Raw genomic sequence first — 27,473 nt, forward strand, 5'->3', positions numbered from 1 at the left:
AGGATTCTGTTCGTGGATTTTTGTCTTTTTTTTTGGGTGGGGGGGGGTTAATGACGTCATAAAATATGACAACAGACATTCCAAGCTTCACTCAAAACCTCAATAGAAGCTTTGAATGTAAAAACATGAAATTCTGAATTTGCCGACTTGTGGAGGAGTTTATTTGAGGCTACAGTAGCAACAGTACATGAACATGTTACATTGGGCCAACAACATCAGGTCATTTTTAAAGGCTCCAAATCGGGCTAAAAAATGCAGCCTTATTCTGGCAAGACTTGGAGAGCGCCTCTATCACTAAAGTAGTCATAGGACCAGGTGAACATATTTCCCAAAGATCTTTTGGGATCAGATGAGATTCAACTATTTTTTTTAAATATGTTTGAACACTATAATCATGCATTATTTGTCCACAATAACGGTTGGGATTGTGGTAGAATTAGCATTCAGATGAGGAGACAAGTGCAGACAACAGACAAAACTCAATTTGGTGTATACCTTGAAGAGGTAAATAATTAGGATTAAGCCATGCAATCGTACCTCTGATACAGTGGTCCCCTCAAAGGCGGTAGCCAATAGATAGAGACAGAATCCGGACTCTGGTCTGTCACTATGGGGGCCAAAGGAATAGGGGCAGGTTGCTGGTCCATCAGCCACTTCTGATAGACTAAGTCAAGATAACAGTGCATCCGGGCCACTTGGTTGGGAGTGAAATGGTTGGTGCAGTTGTCATCTGATTTGGTGCAATGAAAATACAAAGTCAAGGCAATCATAATGAATCAGGTTCAAACACAAGCCTCCATCTAATTTCAGTGCTAATCACATGGTTGAAAATAATTAGGTTTATTGTAGACGTGAGGAGAGGAGGTGAAATAACATCCTGTGAACACGGTCCGTGTACTTGGTGGCCAACGGATTTTCGTTTTGAAAGGAAAAAAACAAAAACGAAAAACGGCCAGTTTCCCAATTACCATTAGTAAATAGGAAAACAAAAAACGGAAAACAACCCATTATTCGTTTTTTGTTTTGATATTAAAAAACGGAAAACGAAAAACAATCTCGTTATCCGATTTTCTTTGATGTATTTGTAGATGGAACTCGGAAATTAAAATGTGTGTATAAATCTTATTCCTTTGTCAGTACCCGATCTGTACCGCCTGTAAAATCCGTTCTGTGTACTGCCTGATCAGTTCTACGCTTGCGCGAGCACCGGCAAACTTCACAGCTCTATGCACGCATTGGCATAAGGATGTTTGGACATTCCCGGTTACCGGAAGAAAACATTAGACAGTGACAGTAGACCGTTATGATGGCAAAGATGAAGTTTACAAGGTGTTTGCTGGAGTTGCCTAAAGTATCTGTTAATGATATACGGAGGGTCGTCCGGCCATCCAGTACAACACCATGTAGCAAATTAAATAAAGGCTTCAAATTTTACGTTTCGTCATTTCTTTACAACTTTGAAGGTAATTTGCTAACGCTAGCTAGCCTGAGCTAGAAGCCTTGCTTTGGTGTTATAAGTCATGACTCCGTCCTGCTTCAGGTTAACCATGTTTTAAATAAAGTTTAAGCATGTGTATACCTCTCACTTTATGTGTTTGTACTTTTATGAAAGTATCAGGTAAAAACAGGGCTACAAATGAGATCTCTGTGAGAGACCAGCATACTCCTAGCAAACTATTATGTAGCTCAATGCTGGACATTTCACCCCTAATTCCGGTCACTTTACTGTATTTGTATTTGTTTAGTATTTGGTTTAGAAGCCTTTATTGGTGATTTTTTACGGTACAAAGTCCTGCTATATACGTACATAGCTAGCTATATATGCTCCGCTATGTCGCGTTAGCATGCAGCTACAATAGTTAGCTATGAGTATGCTAACGTTAGATTGTAGTGGCACGAAGCAGCACTTTCTAACGTCAAAAATCGCAGACCAAACACTACACAATCGGACATGTTTCAGCAGGAATGTGACCCGGAATTGGGGAGAATTTAACAACATTGCCAGCTAAGATGACCGTTAGCATGTAGCTACTATAGTGTTTACTGCCGTTAGCATGTAGCTACTATAGTGGTATACAGCAGTGGTGGCTGGGAGAGCTGTCATCCCATCTTCAAAAGGACACTTATGTACGTTTACACTTCATCGCATTAATAATAGACAGTCTATGGTTATTAGTCAAGACGAAGTATTAGGTAAAAACATTAACGTAAACAACACAACAACGCTGTCGCTACACGGTTTTGGATCAGTGACAAGTTTCGAATGTTTGTAGCTATGACTATTGTATAATAAAGATTTAATAAAAAAAGATTTAATAAAAAAGTTGTAATGTTTGGTCGTAAAGTGTTGACACATGTTACTTATGTACAGTCTATCGTGCAGGCAGAACGGATCGTGTACCGACAGTTACAAATCGCACAGGGACATTGTTAGTTTTCTACTACGTAATTATGCGCATCCACAGAACGGATCTTACAGGCCAATAAATGCTATTGAAGGGCGGGTCTTGGCGTGGCGGGAGTAACTTCCGGGTCACGAAAAAAATACCAATGCAAAATTAAGGAATACGACTTATACACACGTATTTTAATTTCCGAGTTCCATCTACAAATACATCAAAGACAATCGGATAACGAGATTGTTTTTCGTTTTCCGTTTTTTAATATCAAAACAAAAAAACGAATAATGGGTTGTTTTCCGTTTTTTGTTTTCCTATTTACTAATGGTAATTGGGAAACTGGCCGTTTTTCGTTTTTGTTTTTTTCCTTTCAAAACGAAAATCCGTTGGCCACCAAGTACACGGACCGAACACAACAGCAATGTCCTTAATGAACCTTTCAGAGTGCATGCAACTAAATTTGAGTATATCAGACAATGAAATGACTAAAACGATCATATCATTCTGCTCTTAAGATACAATGACACATTTAAGTGCAGGTTGTCGGAGCAAAAACATTCAGATGTGAAAATAAGCTATTCCCTCATTTTCCTGACTTAAAGCATGATAATACAGTACTATCTAAATACACTGACATCTGAAATAGTTCATTTTAACTCAGTTTTGTCAGATTAATTATGACAATAATTTATTATTGTAATGTATATTATTATTATTTAAGGTAAGCACATTATACTATGAAATTAGCTAAACTAAAACAGCTGAGACACACACAAAAATGCAAAAGTAATGCTAGTTATTTGTGTGCAGTATACATGGTATTGTATTGCTTGTGTGGCTGTGTATTACAAACAGGGCTCCCACACCTTCCTATACAAATTATTATACTATATACTTTTTTATTATATACTATTATACTATTCAAATTCAGGGACTTGCCTTTCCAGGACAAATTTCCTCAAATTCCCCTCCTCAAAGACCCCACATGGCATAGTTTGAGATCAGCATTACTAGCAGACTTCAGAGAAGACTTGCAGACAACAATAAAAAAGCAAACAAATATATAACCTATTAACTAACATTAAAGGTACAATATGTAATATATTTACTGTAATAAATCCAAAAATGACCCCAATGCGTCATCAGATATTAAGGAAACATGCTAAGTTAAAATACTATCTTTTCTGACAACAATGCTAATGCATACAGGATCAACGGAGATAGATTCTACCCGACCTACAAAAAAAACCAGCATGTTTCTAACAGTTGCGTGACCAGAGACGTAACAAACTACGTGTAAATATTGGAGATGTATTCGAAAGATGGAGACAGCTCAGAGCCCAAAAGGAGTTGGCTAATTTCCTCCTGAACAGGTACACTAAGCATTACCTTCAGGCTAATTTATCACAGCTGCAAGGGACGGGACTTTCATGTCATTTCAACATGTGTGTACTCACATTGAATTATATAGCTTGAGTACCCCAGTTGGTTACTTGTAAAAACAATTGAGACACAGCCAGCAAAGTGATCCCGACTGGTCCTTGCTAATGCTGCCATGCTAACCCTGCTAACTGCTAACGTTAACGTAGCCTGTTCAGCGGCCGTAGCCGACAATGGTGAGTTATTTTAAGCCAAGAAAGGGGCGCTGTAAATCGGGACGAGAGGACCGTGAGTTTGCAGTGTGTTTAGCTATTGTTGCCGTAATTTTAAGCCTAGGAAGTGTGTCTGTCAGTTGGGTACAGAGCTCCGCGTGAGCACGCGCTTTTATGACTGTCAATATAGCCATCATCTAACGTTAGCTACTCCGCTGTGCTGTGAAGTAATGTCTGGCTATGTGAGACAAGCGTCTAGCAACATTGTTGTGGATGCTGCGGTCTCAGCCTGGCAACCTCCGTGAACTTTGAGTCTTGTGGAGGAGCGGGCGGGGGAGACGACTCTCTCCAGTATTTTGAATTTGTACTGCAGTAACTATTTGAAACACTAGCTGTCAGTATTACATATTGCACGTAAAAAAAAAAAAATTGATGTCTGACAGTACGCCTGCTGTTAATTACAAGTAAGGAAAGTAAAGAATGTTTATTGACTGTACCTGTGTAACTCATGTAATTGCTATAAGGTGTGTTGTGGTACATAGCGACTCCACAGGTATCACTGACGGCTCCAGGATCGTGACACGCTTTGGATTTGGGTGTTGGTGCAGTGTCAGCACATAGATCTCCTGTCTCCATGGATGGGGTGGTCTCCTGCAAGTGCATATGACAGAACTACTTTCAAATGATCACAGGAGAGTGAAACGCTCTATCCAGGGAGGCATGTCTACAGACGGCAGAGTACACAGACAACCCCCTCTTAGTTGTTGCTTAAAGTATCGTTTAAATAATTGAAAATATCACCAGGTTCATATAAAGCACATTGCAAGCGTAGACATGACGACTGAAGAAAGACACTTTCCCACATAAAGTAGCATTTTGGATAAGGCAATAAACTGTATGACACAGAACAATAACATTTGTTAAAAAAAAAAAAAAGTAAATACAGTACAGCTTTGCATAGAGACCTTCGTCCCCTTTGTCACATAAGTATCATCAAGAGGAAAAGATGTAACAGTCCTACCTGACATGGGTCATCACAGGAGTCTCGCTCGCTTACTCCCTTAAAGACATGGTACAGTCCAAAGATGTGGCCCATCTCATGGATCATGGTGTTGTGGTGGCCCATGGTACCGAAGTAGGACGGGTTTAGTACCATCCCACCTGAGTACAAAAGATAGTTCGCAGTATGTGTATATATATATATCCATTTTAGTATTTTGATAATATATAAAATAAAGTAAATATAGTTTTAGTTTCTAATGAAAATTTATGTGAGCCTTAACACGGTTCAAATCTAAAATAGCACTCTCTTTCAAGACTGTAACACCTTCAACAGGCGAACAGGTTTAGTGCCCTTTGGCAACACAATAAATAATAGGAAATCCCCAGACTCAGCTACTGTTCCGTGCCTAAAAACATGAAACCGTGTTCAGATCTATTACCCATGTAGGATTGTTTTTTGATAAGATTTCAGAAGCACCCAACAAAAACAACAGATAGCAAACAAATGTGATATTGCTGTCAAAGTCCAGATTCTAACTACCAGCTGTGTGGCTATTCAACTCCAGATGTTCTCTGCTACAGAATTTCCAAAAGAGAAACAGACCTCCATTGTAAAAAGACTAAGTACTGCGACATTTAAAACCAATTAGGAGTGAAGTAAAACTTTAGTATTATAAACCAGAAACAAGACAGAAAAAGAAACAGGATACAGTAAGGTGGCTACGGGTGCAATGGGCCATTTTTTCTTGCTTGAATATAAAGGAATGCTCTGCAGAAACCTTGTATTCACCATTTTTCCTCCTTTTCCTAACAGCTGACACCTTTCACCACTGTCCTAAAGGTGCCGTAGGTAGGATTGTGAAGCCAGCATCTTTATCTTTATGTTTGAATTTGGTATAAAGTTAGTCCATGCGCCATGGACAACAAGGTATGTGTTTTTGGAGTGGATGTGGACATTTTGTACTATAAAAACACAAATTGAATTAGAAAATTAAAGACTAAATAAAATTACAAATCATTACCAACGTGTTCCAAATATAACAATTTTAAAATCAGCTATAGTTTTGGGGCTATGGTGAATTCTTAGAAAAATGGCCTTTAAGTGGATAAACAGGTTTTCTGCAGCATGCTGATAATCGCAGAATCAAGAACAGACATGAAAGTTATTGGTTCCCTAATTAGAAACAGTGCATTCAGTGGTGAAGAAATAGAACAATAAAGACATTAAAATAAGAAGACACTAAAAAAACAGGGCCTCCAGAGACGACATGTCATCCACTAACGTTTTTAAAAAGAGGACAGATGCTGAGCAACTGAAACAAATGTCATGTGGGAGACATTCAGTAGAGAACTAAATTCAACAGTTTCATTCAAAAATATAGCATCTACTCTGACATTAGAACTGGTAGCATCAAAGTATTCCTATTTAAATTAATAGCTATCTCTCAAGCCCATTCATCTACAAAACAACAACATATTACGTTATATAATTATCAGTTATTTTCTATTCCAAAGAAACAACAACAAGGGATGTCATTACCCCAAAATGGAATTATAGCTTTTTAGAACAAAAGCTGGGCACAATAAAACCAGTGAAAAGTTTAACTCTAATGTGTTTACAGGGAGCTGTTCAGTGTGTACTCCCCATGCCTAAGATGTCCAGCTCCTCTAGTGGTGGCATGAGAAAATACATCTGAATATTCACAAATAAATAAATAAATTTGGCAAAGAGCCGTCTTTCTCCTCTGTTCTACCAAAGAAGTCAAAAGAAGTAAAAACAACTCTTCTTTGCATCTAATTTTCAAAATCATTGTTGACAACTCATATGCTAAATGCTGGTGCTAATATATAAACGTTATTTTTGTTTAATAGTGCAGGTTTTGCTTTGATTAATCTGTGTGTGCATTTTTGACATTTCTTCATGCTATTTCTTTTAAACAAAAATGTCTTTGGAAGACACAACGCGAATTTGATGTGTGCATTGTGGACATAAAACTTCACCTGCATGTTTTGCCTATAAGGTTGCAGCAAATAATTACTGTCATTGAATCAACCAGTTATGATTTTAATTCCTCAATTATCAATTTAGTCTACTGTTATTTTTAAAATTTCTAAATAAAAAATGACCAGCAGAACTTACCAGAGCTCAAAGTGAAAATAAAGTCGAAACAAAACTGAGCACCGTATTTAAACTGACCTTCAAACTAAATTCACAAGTATTAAATTCCTAATTATATAAACTAAATTAAAGCAGAAATTCCAATGGATTAAACGATTAATAATCAATTAGTTGTCAATCGTAACATCAATTGACTAATCATTTCATCACTAATTTGTGTAGGGTAATATGTTTATTTAAGTTTTTTTTTAAATAAAACAAGACAAAGCTTGAATGTGCTATTTCTTTAAGTATCCACTTTACTAAGTATACTCAACTGGTAGTGAACAGACACATTTTTTGATGCAGGGATTCACAAGGTGATGGAAATGTAACAGTATTTCACACATTTTGTTTATTACAGGGCCATGTAAATTCTTCCAGTGAGACATTTTCTTAAAATGATAAATGCTTTCACTGGAGGTACATCCCATGTGTCTCACTACTTTGTACTAGCAAAAGAAAAGTGCATAAATAAATAAAAGAACAGCTGGCACGTGGGCATGGGTGGCAACAATGGTACAGAGCCCACAATGGTCAAGTCAATTTTATTTATATAGCCCAATATCAAAACTCCCAAAACCCTCGCTTAGGATAAGGAAAAACTCTCCAAAAAAGTCTTGTAACGAGCCCACACTGCTTGTGTTTGTTTGTTTGGCTGTTGTTGGGTTGATAAGCCTTTTCCAGTGGAAAGGAGCCTAATGATTAGAAGAGGAAAGAGGCAATGTGCCGGGAAAATCTCTGCCAGCTCCAATTGCTCTCCCCAGCTCGTTTGGATACCACCAAAGTAGACAACAAAGAATGGAGGGCAAGTAAAGAGATGAAGGGATGGATAATCACAGAAAGAGAAACAGGATCAAATAAAGACAAAAATAATGTCAAATTGGTAAAGGAGGAGAGAAGAAAAAGAAAGATTAAAATACAAATTGTTAGATGTAATCTAACTTACCTTGGTGGGTTAGAGCCTCCTTTGCCCATGGCCAGGTTGCAGCTCCTGCCAGTTCTTCACGCACCGAGTTGCTGGCAAAGAAAACATTGAGTGTGTCAGTGCCGCTCAGGTGTAGCTCCTCCTTTAGCTCTTTCACACTCATATAGGCCCTGCAGAAATTAAAAAAGAGAAAACATGTAAATATTAGACATAGAATACTATTATCATAATTTCCAAGGTCCCATATTGTAAAAAGTTAGATTTCCATATATTTCTTTATTATTATAAATCAGGTTGAGGTTGCAATATAAATACTCAACCCGTTCTCACTCCCAACTCGTAAAATAGACGCTTGGTCAGTGTCTCTCAGTGTCAGATACGATACAATAAGCACCCCTCAGCGTGTGTATGGAACGCACCGGGCAGAACAGCAGCTCTGTGGCGTGTGAAGATGACATATTATTAAGAGAAACAACGGTAGCTAGTAGTAGTACTAAAGGAGACTTTTAGCGTCAATAACAACACTAAAGGCACCAGACCAAACGTCCGAATTGTACACGATGGGAGTGAGAATGTGTTGAAATACTGTGAAAGTATCACAACGCTCAATCCATAGAGAAATGCACACAGGCGTTTTCAGAAACAGTGCCGTCAGGACTTCCGTACGGTTGTGATGTCACAACTATAATATATATTGGTAGAAAGTGCTGATACAGAGTTCTGTAAAGGCCCAGACACACAGAGATGACGGCCAAACGTCGGCAGAAAAGGCAGTTGGGCTGAACAGTCTCCCCAAATTGGTCAAAAAAGTGCCTTGGAACACACCAAAGCAACGAGAAGTAATACGTCTCCATAACAGCAGGCGGCGCTAATCTGTATTGTCGCCCACAAATGAAAACCGGCAGCTGATTGGACAAACGTGTCACGTGGGTCTCATTTCTCTGGAAATTCAAAGACAGACTGTCATGGTGGCTTGTTCAGAATACGATCTCATATTGTACTAAAATAGTTCACCGAAACGTGTTTCTGAAAACATTTTAAGTGAGAAATAGGCCATGCAGTTGCTGAATCTGTCTTCATTTCAGATCAACAAAGGTCAGTTTAAAAGATTTTCATCAGATTTTGAGAGACTCTAGTCACGCTCATTCTACTCCCCGTTTCCGGGTTAGCACTCTACCAATCAGATGGGTTATTTGAGTCCAACTGCCGGCAGTGCCCGCCAAAATGAAGGACGACGGCCCCTCGGACGGACGACGGCACGGAACACACCGAACAGACTCAAGTCACTGACCTCGCCAGACTGTCCAACGGCCAATTATCGGCTCTGTGTGTCTGGGCCTTTACAGTCATTCCCTAACTGCAATGATGGTGGAGACAAGGAGTCTCTGCAGTACCAGAAGACCTGGAAACATTGACCAATCAGAGCAGACTGGGCTTTTTAGGGAGGGGAGCTTAAAAAGATAAATAAAACGGAGCGTAAAATAATATGTTTTTTTAACATTAAAGCATGTAAACATATTCTGTAGAAACCCAGAATATATTGTATGATCCTGAAAATGGGCCATAATATGAGACCTTTAAGTTTTAGTGTACATTTACACAGGTGTAGTAGACATAACAGTTAATACAGAATATGAATTTTATATGCAAACAATGTAGCCTATGCCATAAGCATGCATGAAAGTAAAAAAAAAAGTAAATTCAAAATTATCCGTGTCCCTTTTCAATCATGGTTATTATGCTCCACGGTGCACACTGCAAAAGTAAAACCTTGTAGCAGCTCTAAACTTTGAGTAATGTGACCATATCCAAATGTAACCTACTGTTTTGAGCTAAACAGGAGCTATTTTCCTTCATTACTTTGCAAAAAAGATGGTGGGCCCATTGGAAAGTGAGAACTTTATGAATATGTGGTTACTGTTACTGTTCTGAAAATAAACCTGGCCATATACCGTAACCTACACCATATACGTATCTACAGACAGAAGCAAAATCACTACCAGAAGTCAAAAGAGTTTGAGAGCTTTTCAGGACGTATTTAGCCGAGCTTAGCACTGGTAGTGGGGAAAACTGCTAGCATAATTTATGAGAGAAAATTTGCTTTTAAACAGCTCCAAAACTGTACCTTGTTAACTAGCAAGCTAGCCACCAAACATCCAGTTAGGAAAGTTTGCTAAGCTATACCAACTTGCTGCGTGCCGTAACATAGTTAGCTATTGACAGTCAGTAGGTCTACGCTCCAGTCTGCACAGTTAACTTACCCACAGACCCCAGTTTTCTTCTTACCACATGAGTTAAAGGTCCTACCAAAGAATTTCTAATAAGGGAAGAAGTTGCACTCTCTCATTACTTCCGGCTTCTGAACTGGTTGCAGTTCCACCGGAGTTCCATATAGGGGGCGCTCACAGGCTAGTGCAGAATGAATGGGACTCTATGGAGCTATACCCCTCAAAATCCACTTTTCTCAGGATATAATTTTTTGTCTAGTAATTTGAATGTTGCATTCGAAAGGGGAGGCTAAGAAAATTCTAAAACGCTTAACGTGAAAAAGCTTAACGTGGTTTAATGTACCTAAACAACGATCAATCATCACCAAAATCTCTCTCATATTGCTCCTCATAACCACTGAAAACTGTCAAAAAATCTAACCCAAAGTCCTATTATTATGGACATTAGCTGACATTAAGCGTTTCTGCTCCATTAAGGGGAAAAAGCTTAATGTGAAAAAGCTTAACGCGGTTTAATGTACCTAAACAACGATCAATTATCACCAAAATTCTCTCTCATATTGCTCCTCATAACCACTGAAAACTGTCAAAAAATCTAACCACGTTAAAAAAAGCTTAAACCACGTTAAGCTTTTTCACGTTAAGCTTTTTCACATTAAGCTTTTTCTTACGACTCAACCTGTAAGAAATCAAAAGGACATAAGTACTCGTTCATTCAACTTTCTACCTATAATCTATGTTGAACTTGCAGAAACTACAATCAAATCTGAGATTTCTCAATGACAATCAGGCGAAAGAGACAAATTTAGCCGTCTAGCTCCAGAAAGTCCCATTAATTTTGCACTGGACCGCGATCACCCCCAGTGGAACTCTGGTGGAACTGCAACCAAATTTGGTACAGTGGGGCTTAATGGGGAGTGGAACGGCTTTCCGTAGACCGGCTTTGGTCCTACACAGCCGTTGCCCCCTCACACAGTGTGTTTTCACTTATGTAGCCTGATTAGACCTCAGGACACTTTAGGCATGTTAGACTGATTAGCATCTCCTGTTCATTTTGTTGCTCCTGTTACAGATGGTTTTAAGTATGTTGCGTTTAGGCTACAGTATATACAGGGCTGCAATGTGAAAATAGTACAGCTTTTGAGTTAGGCTGGCTAACTTGCAGGGGAAAACATGCAAGCTGTTATGGTAAAATAAGCTAAAAATGACTACCACATGAAAATAGGTTTCATCTTCACACATATATCACAGAATAAAAATAAACAAGTGTACTTTCCAAAATATTAAAATATTCCTTCAATCAGACAAGTGAGACATAATTTCTGCTCAAATTAATGCAATTTAGTCCTGTGAGAGTGAATTTGGTAATATATATTCTCTGTGAGCATCTCTTTAGCAGAAGGCAGTTTGCTTCAATCCATCAACATCTTTTTCTGCCCGGTATGTAGCCTTCTAATCATAATTGTTTGAATTGGTCAGGGTACTTCAAACCACCACCCCCCACCTCTTTCTCTCTGACTGTGATGAATTACCCTGGAGGCACTTTGATGTGTGAAGCCGACTTTGTTTTTCCTGGCTGATTTGATGTCACATGTCATTTGCTTTTATAGCTGGAAATATTTTTGCACCCATCACCATTAGGCCTTACTGGGTCTGAGAGCCTTGCAGTGGGGTCTCACTAGCTGCCCAATTTGTGGATGCCAGTTAAGGCTTTTAGCTGAGTCTACTATGGTTTCTGCTTGATTAAAAAAAAGTAATCTGGTTGTCAGTATATGGGACATACTGTTTATGCTTTATGTACAGGGTAGCAACAGTGCCATGTCATCTAGTGGTGCATCATCTACAAAAATAAATTTTGTGAAATGTATGAATCATACATAATTTTATTTGTGAAGTCTTGTTTTCTTTCATCTCACACAGGCAAGTCTTTGGATGGAAGTGTTTTTCAATGATTATAACATAATGGATTATCGTATCATGTTGTATGTCTCAAGCAGGGAGGTTTTATGTAATTGATCAAGTTCAGCTGTGGGGCTAATTTTGTTAAAATTACTAAACCATTCTTTACCTCAGTCACTATTAGTGTATTTGGATGATTTATTTTATGTTGGTTTCTTATAAAGAAGTTAAGGGTTATGCTTTTGATCAAGCTTAGCTGTAGGGCTGAAAAAAGCTTAGAAAGTGCTCATTTTATTAAAATATAATTTATATAATTCCTCAATAAAAATACTTCAGCTTTGGCTACGTGCTGCTTACATTGTTCCTACAGCCTGAAGGATAGACAGGTGAGCTTGTGACCGTAAAATCTCAGCTTTCAGCTGGGAAAAATATAGATGAATTAAATAAGAAGCAACAATCCCCATTCTCACATACACTTTCAATCTACCATTAAGTGAGCCACTTCGCCTTTAAATTGGTCCAAAGGTGTTACTCAGCATCCAAGAGTCCTTAATCCTCCCCCTAATGCAATCCGTCCCAGAGTGCATGTGTTATACTGTAAATAATAATGTTTTCTCAGGCACTTTGCCTGACTAAATAAGGTCTGAGATTTAAGATGCTTCAGGGAAGGCTCTCACTACATTACTCAAGCTCTGTACAGCCGAGGCTGCATGCAGTATCCATCACCCACGGCTGTACTATTACAAGTGACAGAAAGTTGACCACTAAAAAGTTGACTCTTCAACTTCTGAGACTCAGAGGATGCCTTAATGGAAGTCTACCAGGCACAACCTGGCAAAAAATGGCTCTACATGGCTAAAAGTGAAAACCATGGTTATAAATTAACAAAATTACCATTTGTGGGCAAGTCAAACACTGCATGAATCAACAGCAGTCAACATTAGCAATGTCACCATGTAAAACTGTAGATGTGTGTCCACTTTAAATATTATTGTTGATAAGTCAGTTACTTTGAACCGTCAGGAATCAGAAGACAGACTCTAAAAATATCACACCAACAGCAGGTCAAAATTTTAATATATTATATACTTTACTGTGCACTTCACTTGTGTTTGTGTAATGTTACAGGCTGAAATAAAGTAAATGCAAAGTGTCTAAATCCAAACAGCTTCTAGGGGCTTAATATATTCTGTGCTATAAGAAGATACCTGTACTCACATGTAATATATTGAAAGTCACTTATGACAGAGGCAGAGTAGGGTGGAACATTCCTTCGCCATCCTAGGAAATGCAAATTTGCATCCTGGATGCTATCAGCGTTAACGTTAGCATCTCTGTCCTGCTTTGTTTACACCCTAACAACCCATATAGCCATCAAATGCACATTTAAGACCCTTCAATGGAGTTCTCTTCAGGCTGGAAAGATTATTAAGTCAGCTGGAGCTTTTTTAACTAACTATGGAACTATTGTTAGCTTAATAAGCAAGCTACAGCTGATAAAATCTGCTAGTGACAGTTCACCCGGCAAAACCGGTGGTCACACGCTAGAAATGAGAAGCTGATTTTGACTACCTTTTCTCAAAAATCAAGTTTTTTCTCAAAGTACCAGAATTTAATGGTAAATATGCCGCCAGTATGCTTCTAAACTGCATAAGTGTGATGCAATAACAGAAAGCTTGCCACGTTTTCCAACAGTAACTAAGGGAGGTAGGGCTTAGCAAATGGTCAGTTACAATATATTGACTTGCATGACCTTGCATGTGGCAAACGCTCACTAGCATAGAAAGCATAAGGCAGGCAACATCCATGGATCAGTTGTAAGTATGTTGAGAATCAACACTCTCATTCCGATGCAGAGTTGCATCCACTGTTCTGGGAAACATCGCACTTATGTTTTTATTAGTGAATAAAACATGGCCGCAATAAAACTTGAGATTCACGTGCACGTAAAGTATCAAACAAGGTTGGAACGGGATTGTCCTTTCAAGGGCGTTGCCTGGAGCTCTTTGCACACAGGTGTACTGTTCAGGATTTACTAACCAAAAGCAAATCCTGGATCATTAGCATAAATTAACATGATGTCCCCCGCCACCCCATTACTCCCTCTCCATCATTGCCTCTCTCTCTCTCTCTCTCTCTCTCTCTCTCTCTCTCTCTCTCTGTCCATCTTTCCCATTCCTGTTCCCTTTTATTGTAATGCCAGAATCTGCAGTGTACCTGGCCATCGCTCTAGAACTGGCTCTCAACAACAAATTTGTGTCGTGACAGTATTTGGCCCTAAAAACCTCTGGCCCTGTAGCAGCAGCTGCACACATGTAGGGTCCTATAATCTGAATACCTGGCCAAGAGCTCAGAGAAAAGAGGAAGGGGGGATATCAAAAACCCAGATCCCAAAAAATGGGAGTGGAAGTGCTCGACAAATGCCAGCGAAATGTCATCCTCACATTAATTGTCTCTCAGCCTGAGAAAGTTTTGAGTTGGGATCCAGGGACAGAAACACAAACACACACACACACACACACACACAAACATGCATGCAGGCATGTCAAAGCACTCGCATACACAAGCATTTTCAACAAGCTGGGGTCAGGACCTTTCCAGAAGACCTACACTACTGAGCCCAGTTTTACTACACTCTGGTCTCCTGTGTATTGGCTGTTCATGTTGTTTTTAGTGGGAGGTAAGGAGCTTATAGACAGGAACTCTGGCAACATTCACTGCAGGAGTTACATCACTGCGTAGAAGTACACACATCCTGTGACTTTTGAGTTTTGCTTTCAAAATCTGAAAAGCAGAGGCCTTATTTATGGAAGTCTCTCATGCAAAAACATTCTGCACAAAACCGGATCAAATCCAGAGCCATGATTTATAAAAGCATGCTCACATCAACACATTACATTGATCTCTCCAATTCCCTGTCATATATAAAACTAAAACGGATTCTAGTTATTATCCAAAACTAAGTGTGGTGGATATATTTTCTTTTGTTCTTTGGAATATTTTTTGCAATAACCATCAAATTAAATCTAGAATAAATCACTGAGCATTTTGATTAATTGAGGCCAATGGACCAGACCCGTTTCTGCAAAACAACAGAGCAGAATGCTGTCTGCTGTCCAACCTTTTTCATTAGCGTCCATCTCCTCTCTGCAGGGTAGAGAGCCTTGACTGAGCAGAGGGAACATCTGACCATAACAACTACCAAAGCAAAAAAATGTTCTGTCTGTCTCGCTTAGTCTATCCCACCAAGGACAACATAAATCAACATTTACTTATGACACACTTCAAACGTCCTGCATATGGCTAAGCAATGAGAACACACACATGCAAGCCAACTTTGTTTTTTCACTTTTACCTAACTTTAACCTGTGTCTTCCAGGGAGAGTCAACCAAGCACCAGGTTCTTTTCCAGCAACAGCCTGTTTAGCATTCACACCTGGAAGCTGCACAGTACAACCACAGTATTCTACTGCTAGCCATTTGGAGCTGTCCAGTTCAACTTGTCTTCTTCTGTTGGACATTTAAACAGTCAGATGTTAAGTGCCTTGCTCAAGTGCACCTTGTGTCTTGGGTAAGGAAAGTGAAGGAGCTATCAGCTCCAGGTTAGTTCAAGTATTTAAGCTGTTGATCTTTTGGCCAAAAGCACGCTTTGCTTTGCTCAAAACCTCAAAACCTTGCTCTCACACTCAAATAGTTACTGCTCGTGCTTGGATTTGCTCTGCTTGTGCTCAAACTTTCTGCTTGGACTCAGATATGTTGTTGCTTGGACAGATTATACTAGAGTATAGCTAGATCGAACGACATATGACGGACAGTATGTGTATATGTGATGACCCCACTTTGTATTTTTTCCTCGTTTGGTTAACCATGTTCCTGGGGATTAGGCTAATTTCATGTTAGAGTCAACAGTAAAACCTAAACTGTAATATAACTGAAAGAACACAAAAAACTGGATTGTTTGTGTCCGTTTTTGGATCACTGTTGTGTGTTGTGGGTTCATCAGAATTTAGTCTTCATTCCTTCTTTCTCTTCTTTCTTCATTCTCCGTGAATTTAAGCAAGATAAATAAATGATAAGTGTATGTAACATGATTTTACAATTACATTATTATTATTATTATTATTATTATTATTATTATTTTTTTTTACAATTACATTATTATCAGACTTGCCAACGTTCTTGGTTTGTGCCACTGCTGCCTGCCCTCTGCACACAGGTGAGTACAGGAGGAACCAATAGGATTTTGAGTTGGGAGTAATGTACTGGCTGGAACAAAACAGTAGTGTGGTTGTACAACACTGGTCCATGCACACAGTGCAGCTGTGATGCAGCTCAACAGGGGTACTTCAGTCACACCTGGAAGAATAGAAACTGAAACAAAATACTTGTTTTTTCTGTTGAGTTTGCTTTGTATTAATTAAAAAAAATAACCACTATTTGGAGCAAATAAGAAAGCATATCATTTCTAGATCTGTTTTTATTATAGTGGTGAAATTGTACTTAACGTTACAACTTTTTAAACAGACTTATATGAATTCATAATTTTCAGACTAATGTTATATGAAGGAATGAAGACTAAATTCTGATGAACAACACACAACAATGATGCAACAACTGACACAAACAATCCAGTTTTTTGTGTTCTTTCAGTTATATTACAGTTTAGGTTTTACTATTGACTCTAACATGAAATTAGCCTAATCCCCAGGAATATGGTTAACCAAACGAGGAAAAAATACAAAGTGGGGTCATCTCATATACACATACTGTCCGTCATATGTTGTTCAATCTAGCTAAACTCTATAAAGAAAATCTAATTGTTTATGTACATCAAGCTAGGCTATATGCTAGCGCCATATGCTACGTGCTTAATTTATGTTACTCACCTTCGTAGTTGTGGACGTAACTTGATGTGTCGCACTTCAAAGCTTTCTCCAGTTTCCTGATGGGTGCAGTTATTGTTGACATATACTAATAATAAAGCAATGGACGGCGGGGGTAAATAAACTCGGTTACAGAGCAGCCGCCCGCAAAAAACGCTCAACGAAAAGCAAACGCACCCTCAACGGGGCAGGGATAATTTTTATTGGTCAACACTACAGCTGGCATTCTATTGGTTGGGGAATTTTGATACGGTTGTAACACAAAAAAATCCGAGAGCGCAGGAGAAATCCGAGAGGAGAAGATTTGCAAGCGCGCAGAATCAAGAGATTGTGAAGAGAAGGGCCAAAGCTGAGAGCAGGAAATCTGTCCAAGCAACAACATATCTGAGTCCAAGCAGAAAGTTTGAGCACAAGCAGAGCAAATCCAAGCGCGAGCAGTAACTATTTGAGTGTGAGAGCAAGGTTTTGAAGGAAATTATTACAAAATCTGAACGACATATCAGTGAGAAATGCTCTCAAATTGAAATAATGCGCTCTTGAATAAAGATAGGAATATAACTCCATAACTGGGGCCCTGCACATTTCTTTCGTCTTTTTCTCCAGGAGAAAATAAAAAAGCGATAGAGTGCTGCCAGAAAGAATCCTAAAATCCAGAAATGAGTTAGCATTTTTACACTTCCAGTTCCCTCGTTTCGAAGTCAATGTGTTTTTAATGCTTTATTGTTGAATGCCTGAAATAAGTTCTGTGGTTAATACAAGCTTAAGAGATTTTCACGTTATGTTCTATGACTTAAATATGTCAGTAAATACCCCACTCGTGAATGTTGAAGCTTTTACGTGTCTTTACAAAACGTGGTTGCTAACAAGTGGCTAAATGAGACTACAGACTACAGTTTGTCACGCCAAACATCTAAAATCAGTTGGAAGCTAGTGGTGGTGACGTTAAAGTAATGCGACCGTAGTGTAGTTCGTTAACAGCCTAACGTTAGCTTTTTACTCCTGCCGATTGTATTTACGCTTCAAAAATTATAAAAGTGGTGTTCATTTGTGAAGATTATCTTGCTGAACAAAATGCATAGTAGTAAGTATTATAATTGTGTTTGCCACAAAGCTTATTTTCTATGATCCAAAAGCAAATGGAAAACCCCATTGGCTTTTTGTTGGGGGAACTAGGGTGATACTAAAAGAGTCATTCCTACAGCACTCTATGTAGCATTTATTTTGTACAACCATACACTTAATGGAGAAAAGGTTGCTGATGGGACTGAGACATCATTTTGACAACAGCTAGGCTACCCAAATGCTTCTGGAAATGTAGTTAAATCAGTAGCATCATTACTCCCCAATGCCACAGACAAGATAGTAAATTGTATTTCTACTTGTTTGTATCACATAACCCAACAGTCAGTTATATATAGTTTATATTTGAAACTGTGACTTAGACATGGTAATTAGTACCAGTTCCTGATTGGTCAGAACGGAAATATCAATAAGCTTCTGTTGTTATGTGATCTGATCATTTATTCATTTGATAGTAGACATTATCCACCTCTTAGATAAACTGTTTACATGTGTCTAGCCACCTGCCAATAGTAATGCATGAGCATATATTACGTTTTATCTTTCCTTTATTCATAGTCCAGCAATTATAAGCCATCATGGTCAATCATTTCCAAAATAATATGATGATGTGAATAAAAAAAACTTTTAGAAAAACTGTCTCAGTTATGCAAGTTTTCTGCTTCTTGTGCCGTTTTTGTGCTTGTTGGCACTGTGTTGCCTTTACTTTCTTTTGTTTGCTAATAAGTAACATGATTTGAAACTAAAAAAGGAGGAGTTAGTCAAGCTGTCATTTTGAATCACCAGTTGTATTTGCTACCTAAATTATGAAAAACTGGAATTATTTATACCAATTGTGGAATAGTGCAGTAAGCACCAAGTCAACTTAATGTTCTACATTATTTCACTGCTTTATACCAAATGTGTTTTATAATGATACGTATACAAAATGGCCTTCATAAATAAGTCTGAAATCATACAGATACAGTAAATTATTATATACACCAATTGAGTATTTAAGAGATATGAAGACAGAAAACTTTTAACTTTGTATCTTTGCTTTAGTTGCGAGGTTGGGATTTGGATTATGGCACAAGGAATTGTAATAACAAATCCTGTAAATTGGTAAAGAGAGGTTTATTTGACTAACGTATACATGGAAAAAATAACTATTCTACTGGTTTAAACAGCATTAATACATCCTTGTGTTAAGCTGTCAAACTCCAGACATCAATTGCTAAATCGTTTTTAAAAAAATAGCTCCAGTTCTCATGTGCTGTTGCCCAGTGGCCCAGTGTAAAGATTGTGGTTACAATTTGGATTAAGGATGGGGTCTTTAAGAACCTGGGCCGACGACTTCATGGCAAGACTTCATGCAAGCTATTTGGAACTCTGCATGAGCCTGTCTGTCAGACCAAATGGAAGGCAGCGGGCTGCCGCTTGAATTGTTTAGTAAAAATAAGTGTGTACTTTGGCCTATTCACCCACCATCTCCACTTCACAGAGCTCTTTCTCTAAAACTACTGGGTAAAGTGAGAGTACCAATTTGTACATGAAGCATGTTGAGCTGTTCATTGCACATCCCTGCTGAAGCACAATTCAGTGTGCTAAGGCAGATATTCACCTCAGGGGGGGTCTTAGAGACTTCTTGCCTCTGGAAAAACATGTTGTCCTCACTGGTTTAAATATTTATCCCCCTGATGCTTTCTACACTGTGTCTCTCTTTTACATTTTCCTCCTGTCTTAATATAAATTGATATACAGTATATTGAATACTGTATATTCAATTAAGTGTTTGTGACCAGCAACAACCTCCTCCTGAAAAAGATTTACTTAAAATGCTCTAAATACTGTAATGCCGCATTTCCACTGCATGGTAGAGCATGACTCGACTTAACTTGCTTGCAACCGTTCTTTTTTTCATTAGCAAAAGTTGTGGCTATTACCTTGTACATGGTACTTTTTTTTTGGAACACCTGGATCGAGGTTTTAAACAATCTGAGCCAATACTAGAAGGTGGAGCTAAGACACTGCAGAGCACTGATTAGTCAGAGAGAATCGCCACTTGGGTGACGTGGGACATCCTGCACAAACCACAATTTTTAAATAGCCAAACTACGATCAATAGCGACCGCAATTTTTTTAATTCACTGAGCCTACACTGACGGGCGTACTATCTGCAGTGGAAAGCGAAATCGAGAAAAGTGCCTGCTACCAAAAGCAATGTCCCATGCAGTGGATATTCGGCATAATAAGACCTTGAGTCTCTTTTTGTCTTTTCCAATCTTGGACAAATGATAATTGCTATTTTAATTCCACCTTTGACACTGAATTTCTATAGAATAATAACTAGAATTTTGATTACCACAAATACTCAATTTACCTCAAGCGCAAAGAGATCTAGGCCTTTATTCCTAATTTCCCTTGCCCTCCTATAAATGCAAACTCAAAATGTATTTTGTTCATTTCAGTATAATGGAAACTCCACAGCATTATTCTATGAGTACAAAAAAAATCATAACGTCACACCCTCTGCTGCTGAGTTTCTCTTCTCTAACATAAATATTGTTTTAAAGTTGTAGTGCGTAGTTTCTGCCGCCCCCATGAGGAATTCTAAGTATTGACAACAGCACTTTCGGCGCGTCCACACGATACAAGCCTACGTGATCGCACATGCGCCCCCACTCCTCCCCCACGCAGTTGCTAGTACCCACCATGATAGCCACGGAGGACACGGAGGATTAAAAAAACATGATGAACTCTTCAGAAGAGGTAATTATCTTCACTCGAGTTTCTGCGTGCGAAAGTCACTGGACAACACAATCTTCTGAATATAGCCATACTGAGAAATACAGAGAGAGTTGTGTGGAGCTGATAGTCTTAATTAGCTTTGTAGCAACTCATTTGGCAATGGCTTGAATGTAACTGACGTTCATTTATATGAAAAAGTTACGCACTAAAGCTTTAATTCACAATTTAATTAAATTCAGTAACATCCATTTTGCAATGCGCAGCTAAGCTGAGCATTGTTACTGAATCTCAACACGTCCTGCAGAAATGTGTCACATTAAAAGTCTTCCAGAGCTTCAGTAGATATAATCCCTTAATGTTCTCGGTAGTGATGGGCAAATGAAGCTTCATGAAGCTTTGTGAACCATTTTCCTTATTTTCTGAGCCCACTAGATGGCGCTCTCTATTTAACAAAGCGTTGAAAGCACACTGAATTGCCATTCCTTGAGCCTTTTTCTGTAAACCAAGACCACCATCTAGTGGGCTTTAAAAATAAAGAAAATTGTTTACTTCATGAAGCTTCATTTCACTACTAATCATCTTTGAATGTGAAAAATCTGTAGGAAGAGTTAAGTTTCATTCACAGTCGCTTAACAGAAATCGAAAAAAAAACTACATGTTAGAGCACTTGGAAATAATTAGAGTATTCCTGTTAAACAGAGAAACTCTGAAAAGCAGAACTTCTGTCTATAACCTCACCTGTCAGGAGACTCAGGATCGAAGCAGGTCTTGAGGACGTCGGTGACCTCCGGGTCACAGCAGTCTCCATCATCGTAATCATAGTGTATACTGTTGCACTCCATGTTACAAACTCCATCCTGTCTCTTCCAATTGTAGCAGGGCCCCAATCTAAGGCAGTCCCCTCCATCGTGGCCTGTCCTTGGGTGGTCGCACTCAGGGTCACATCGGCGGTTTCCAATCTTCCCAATTCGACAGTTGCTGAGGATAAACCGCTGTCGGAAGCTGGAGTTTCTGACAGGGTACACGCTAAGATCTAGGGTGATGTTGTAAGGGCTAAAGGCCTCAGTTAGGGCACGGTGCTGGAGCTGGATCTGGGCTTGCGACACGGTGGGGTTTCCGCCATCGTCATTGGAGAGGTTGACGATCCGGTAGCGAACTCGCTTGGTGGCACGGAGCTGCCAGTTGTTGTTGTAGCCGAAGATGATGTCGGTGTTGTCGCAGGGTGTCAAGCCACATGGTGGTGGCAAGAACGAGGAGACCAGTTCTTGTTCAGGGACAGGACTGGTGATGATGGTTGGATGGAGGCCAATTTTGTATGGAGTCCAAAGCTGTTCCACCTCAAAGTTAGAAGCAAAATTTATATTTCAATTCATTTTAATACTACATCCAAACCAATTTCAATATAAAACTATGAAATGAGTAACACTGATAAGTAATGCTTTATAATTTCCCTTATATGATGGCGGTTAAATAAACAAATGTCTGCAAAGACTGAACAACTTAAAGTGTAGAAATTAAATATAGTCGGTTACATTAGTGAAGTCAGCCCACATCGCCAAAAGCGGCTCGCTTTTGTCACTTTGAAATGGCCGCTTCAGCAGGTCCTCATGAGAGCGGGCATAGCCCCACAAGACCAAACCCCCAATATGGCCCCTGAAGCTGTGTCCCTGATCTGATTGGTTACTGCCAAGGAAGAGGGTTCTGCACATCTTCATGAAGGGACTGTAGAGATTCCCCGACTGAAGACTGCTCTCTCCCACCTGCGAGAAAAAAAGCAGAGGAGAAACCACAGCCAAGAAGAGAGAAGGAGCAGAAACAAATGTATCATAATAAATGATCAATGGTGTAATCCAAAGACTCACTCTGTCCTACTACCTTTGTCCGTAATCTCTATAAACAGATATGTGCATTTTAATGCAAAATCTGTAGGCAATGGGACAAGATTTTGGTATCAGAAGTGTTCTGGTTTCCGTTTGTAGTGTGAGTAGAACTGACTAATGAGGTTTGAGTGTTCAAGCTTTGGTTCTCAACTTGGCCTTGGTCTGGATATGTGCTGGCTATAGCCTGGCTCCGCCCTCCTATATACTTCCGCTCAATTTTCATTTCCCTTCAGTACTACATCTGGGTTCGCGGTATAGTCTTGGGTTTTCTCCAGCCAAATTTTTGGTGGTCCAATCAGCGAACAGAGGGAGTGGCTCTGAGGCAGATCCAATAGTTTTAAACTTCAACAGAGTACCCGCCTTCAAGGAAGTTAACACTTGTCAATGGAGAGTGGCCAGACTCTCTGTACAAATGAAATGTACGAGAGTCTGGTATGACCAGGCTATGCTGGCTACACCTGAACCCCCAAAATATTATCCGTTGCTCCCAGAGGCTAAACCACTGTCAGATCGATAGCCAATGTGTTCTGAGATTGCCATTGTCTGCAACTGGCATGAATAAAAAAATATGAGCAGTATCATTTAAGCATTAAAGTTCATTCTTGAACTTGGAAATAGTTTAACAAAACAATCCTAACTCAAGGTCCACTTACTAGTTTTTCCTAAGCTTTTAGCCATATCTTGTCAGCCATGTCTTCATAAGTGGGAGTTTGCTCAGTTGTCATGAAGATGGATCTGTTGAGCTCAGTAGCTGTCGTGATTACATTCATGGCACTTTTAGACTAAGCATGAAAGACCATTTTTGACCTTGGAAATAGGTGGTCAGAGTCAGAGAAAGCTAGTAAGTGGATCTTGAGTTGGGATAACTTTGTCAAAGTAGTAAGTTATCATTGTATTTCAGTGATCAACGAGTTAAAAGTGAAGCGGTAAATGAGCAAACTCACACACCAAACCACACACCTTAGCGCCATCAACATACAGGGTCATGTTGTGGCCGTTGTAAGTGGCCATCAGGTGAGTCCAGGCATTGGCATGGTACCGCTGGTGGCTATAGACAGTGGTAGATTTTACAGCTCGGTCTGTGCGAAGGGTGAAGTAGAACCGTGCGTCTTTGGCGCCAGCAGGTTTCACAGTACGGATGCCTAACGACCAGCCCTTCTCACTCAATGAATGGGAACAGTTGTCAAATACACCTATAGCAAAGGGGGAATGGGGAAAAGTAAAATGTTATTATTTTGAAAGAATATCGGTGCACAAAACATGCAAATATTATCTTGCAGAGTCAAAGGAGAGCAAATTTACAAATGGTCATCACCCTCAGGAAAATGAATAAATAAACACACAAACAAACCAGCAAGATTGCAGTCCTTGGGACACAGGACAATGGAGAAAGAGAGGTACACCTCTGAGAGGATGAGACACACAGATAGAATATAGAATAGACAGAGCCAGAGACAGTGGGAGAAAACAGAGAGGGGAAGGAGGACGGAGGTATTTCACTCAGCCAAGGCAAGGCCCTGATGTTTCCATCTGCTGTTGCAACAGACACACACAGATCCACATGTGCTCCCCAGATGTGTAACACTGGGACGGCAAGGGGTCAGGGAACCCCTTCACCCTACTCAACAGTGTATGTGCATGTGTATATGTTTACATGCATATGTGTGTGTGTGAGTGTGTAAAGAGGGGCAACTGTAGCAAAATATCCCTAAGGAGATGGGCCAGTTTCATGGTTAAGCATTTAATTCAGTTAAAGAAAGCCGCAGTTAGGAGGCTATAAAGTAGCTTTGCCAAGTGAATTAGATTATACTGTATTACCAAATATAATTACACAAATTCACTAGAATCAATCTATGTGTATCCACAGTACCACATGCAATGCTTAAGATACATATTGCACCTAATCCTGAATAAATCCATAAGTCATCCTTTGGAGGCAAAAAGTCAACATCTACTTACATTGCATTGCCAAATCTGTCTCACAATCTCATTTTCTGGGAAATCTGCTGCTCTAGGTACATTATTTAATGGCACACGACAGGAGGAGGGCGTTGTCTCAGTCAAACAAAATCGAGCTAAAATGTTCTGTGTTTCATGCAACAGTAGATGGTTATGGTGAAAAGGTACTGCCAAAAAAGTGACAACATTGTGGTTGCAAAAGAAAATTACAAGGTTTTTATGGGAAATGTGGTCTTTATGTTGTGAGACATTTGCACTACCACAAATATTAGTTCAAGGCTACCATTCATCTCCACTTGGGTCTGACTTTTTAACCATGATTATAATATTGAATTCAATTATGTACTAATGTTTAAAAGCTGAATTTATTGAAGCTTCATGAAGCTTTGTGAACTATTTTCTAAGCCCACGAGACGGCGCTCTTAGTTTACAGAAAAAGGCTCAAGGAATAGCAATTCAGTGTGCTGTCAACCCTTTGTTGAACAGAGAGCGCCATTTAGTGGGCTCAGAAAATAAAGTAAATGGTTCATGAATCTTCATTTTTCCACCACTACCAAAAACCAACCCAGTCTCACAGCAGTTCGTGAAATGGTCACGTTATTTAATCTATTGATTCGTGTACACGGACACGTTTATGTCGTTTATTTCGTGGTGGTCAGCACGTATTTTAAACTAATGTATTTCAATGGGAAGCATCTTTCGTGATCACAGCACGACTACGGTAGTGAGTAGTACAAAATGCCGAAAATCCACACAGGGAGGTTGGTTGGTGTGGTGGATGGGTCAAACAACACAGGAGACCGGGGATCGTGCCCCACGTGTAACATTAACTTTCCCCGTTGTTCTTTCCCGTTGTTCTTTTCCTAAACTCAACCGTCCCGTTGTTGTCCCGCGTCCCCCAGAGACCGCGGATCGTGTGACGTGTCCTTTCCCTGTTTCCCCGTTCTTCTTTTCCTAAACCCAACCTCCGTATAGATGTTTCCCATTACGTGCTGACCACCACAAAATAAACAAGATTAACGTGTCCGTGTACACGAATCGATAGATTAAAAATGTTCACGAACTGCCGTGAGACCGTGTTGTGAAAACACAACATTGACATAACATCCCCTTCTAAAGTTGTCTAGTTACACAGCCAGCAGACATGCAGCAACAGTAGCATTCACTCTGCATCATGTTTCTGGCAACAAGTCCAATATTCGATCTCCTTTTAACTCTGTTTCAGTTTCCACCAACTCCTGAGGGCAATATGCTCTTTAGCTGCTAAATGCTTCACTATGTTCGCTAGCTAGTCGCTAACTTTGTTGTCTGCTGTTTGGTACTTGGCAGGTAGCTGAGTATCAGTACAGTATCAGAGCTTCTTTGGTGAAAAGAATGACTGCTGCAGCTGAAAACAAGGTTTATAACAGCATAGTTCTGGGCCAGAAAACCAAAACAATAAGCTGAAAGACGCTAAAACATTGTAGAGCTGAGAGGAACTGGAGAGTTGGTGGATTATTCTCTGTTCGTCAGGGTCCCCTTTTTTTATTACACATAGTCATTCAAACCATTGTTCATAGAAACATATTGATAAGCGCAACTTTAAAAAATTCTACATGTAGAAGTGTAGGCTGTTATATGTAATTGAAATCCCATAACCATCACCAAATCTGGATAAATAAGCAATCTTTTTTTGTGATTGACCATGTCATACACTTCTCTTTTGACATAGACAGCATTTTTATCAAACTCAAAGCTAAAGATATTTGACAAGGCCTTGTTTTTAAACACATAAAATGCATTTGAATTCTCGGAGAAGAAAAATATAAGGTGGTCTATAACCACTGGGGACTCTTTTATTAAACTTTTTTAACATGCCATCTTAAGCTTGTACATTTTTGCACTTTGTTGAATTTGCTAGAACCTTACACTATAACAAATATAATATACATTATAATATATTAGCCAATACTAGTCATTATTATCAGCCAATACTTTCAGTTGACATTTTTGTATTGGCATAAATGTTGGACAAAATGCAGTAAAATAATTCTAATACATTCCACAACAATGCAGCACCTAAGGAAATGTAGAATCAGCGTAATTATTACATTGTTTGTCGAGCAGCGTACTAGATTCTGGAACACATACATTACAATAAAGGATGCAATGAACAAACAAATAGTTTATAAGATCATCACTGACCATTAGAAGTCAAACCAATGTCAATGTCATGTCTAGCAGAAACAATAGGAGTTTGCTTTTCACTGTATTTGTCAAATTCCTTCAGGACACTACAAAGTGAAAAATGCCGCCCTCACATAAGGAAGCAATGAGGGGAAAAAAAGTTGAGTAATGGAGTCGGATCTTTGATCAGAGTAAATGTGAGCGGACGTAACAGTTTGTGGTCTCCCTCACTATCTGGATAGCTGTGGTGCTGCACCATAGCGCTTTTATCCTCTTCAATTTGTTTGATGTATGTGTCGTTCTGTCAAATGTAACATTCTTGAAGTTGGAAAAAACAGTGGTGTTCATCCTTATGTGAAGAGCCTGATTAAATGAAAGTTTCATAGGATAAATGTGTCTGCAGTCGCTGTTCAGAATCAATGGAAACCCACAGGCAAGTTAACTGTGAGGAGAGAGACTGAATGAAACACAGCCTGGGAATTTTCATGGTTATGTAACCACGTATTTATTGAGAAGTCTGTGTCCAGACTAGAAATACAATTTAAATTGTTGTGACAAAAAAAACAATG

General features: G+C 39.2%; 2 protein-coding genes across 2 annotated transcripts in view; one reads left to right on the forward strand and one right to left on the reverse strand.

The window, feature by feature from the left end:
• astn1 (astrotactin 1) overlaps nt 1–27,473 on the forward strand; it is a 522,070-nt gene that overhangs the window by 486,108 nt on the left and 8,489 nt on the right. The window lies entirely within an intron of this gene.
• pappa2 (pappalysin 2) overlaps nt 1–27,473 on the reverse strand; it is a 92,213-nt gene that overhangs the window by 59,622 nt on the left and 5,118 nt on the right. Inside the window, exons 2-8 of the mRNA XM_031287689.2 lie at nt 23,740–23,972; nt 22,432–22,659; nt 21,638–22,236; nt 8,101–8,249; nt 5,013–5,152; nt 4,489–4,642; nt 538–730 (exon numbers count right to left, since the gene is read on the reverse strand). Coding sequence (XP_031143549.1) covers nt 538–730; nt 4,489–4,642; nt 5,013–5,152; nt 8,101–8,249; nt 21,638–22,236; nt 22,432–22,659; nt 23,740–23,972 — 1,696 coding nt within the window. The remainder of the gene's footprint in view (nt 1–537; nt 731–4,488; nt 4,643–5,012; nt 5,153–8,100; nt 8,250–21,637; nt 22,237–22,431; nt 22,660–23,739; nt 23,973–27,473) is intronic.

Source organism: Sander lucioperca, chromosome 9 (genome assembly GCF_008315115.2).
Source record: "Sander lucioperca isolate FBNREF2018 chromosome 9, SLUC_FBN_1.2, whole genome shotgun sequence".
Taxonomy (NCBI): domain Eukaryota; kingdom Metazoa; phylum Chordata; class Actinopteri; order Perciformes; family Percidae; genus Sander; species Sander lucioperca.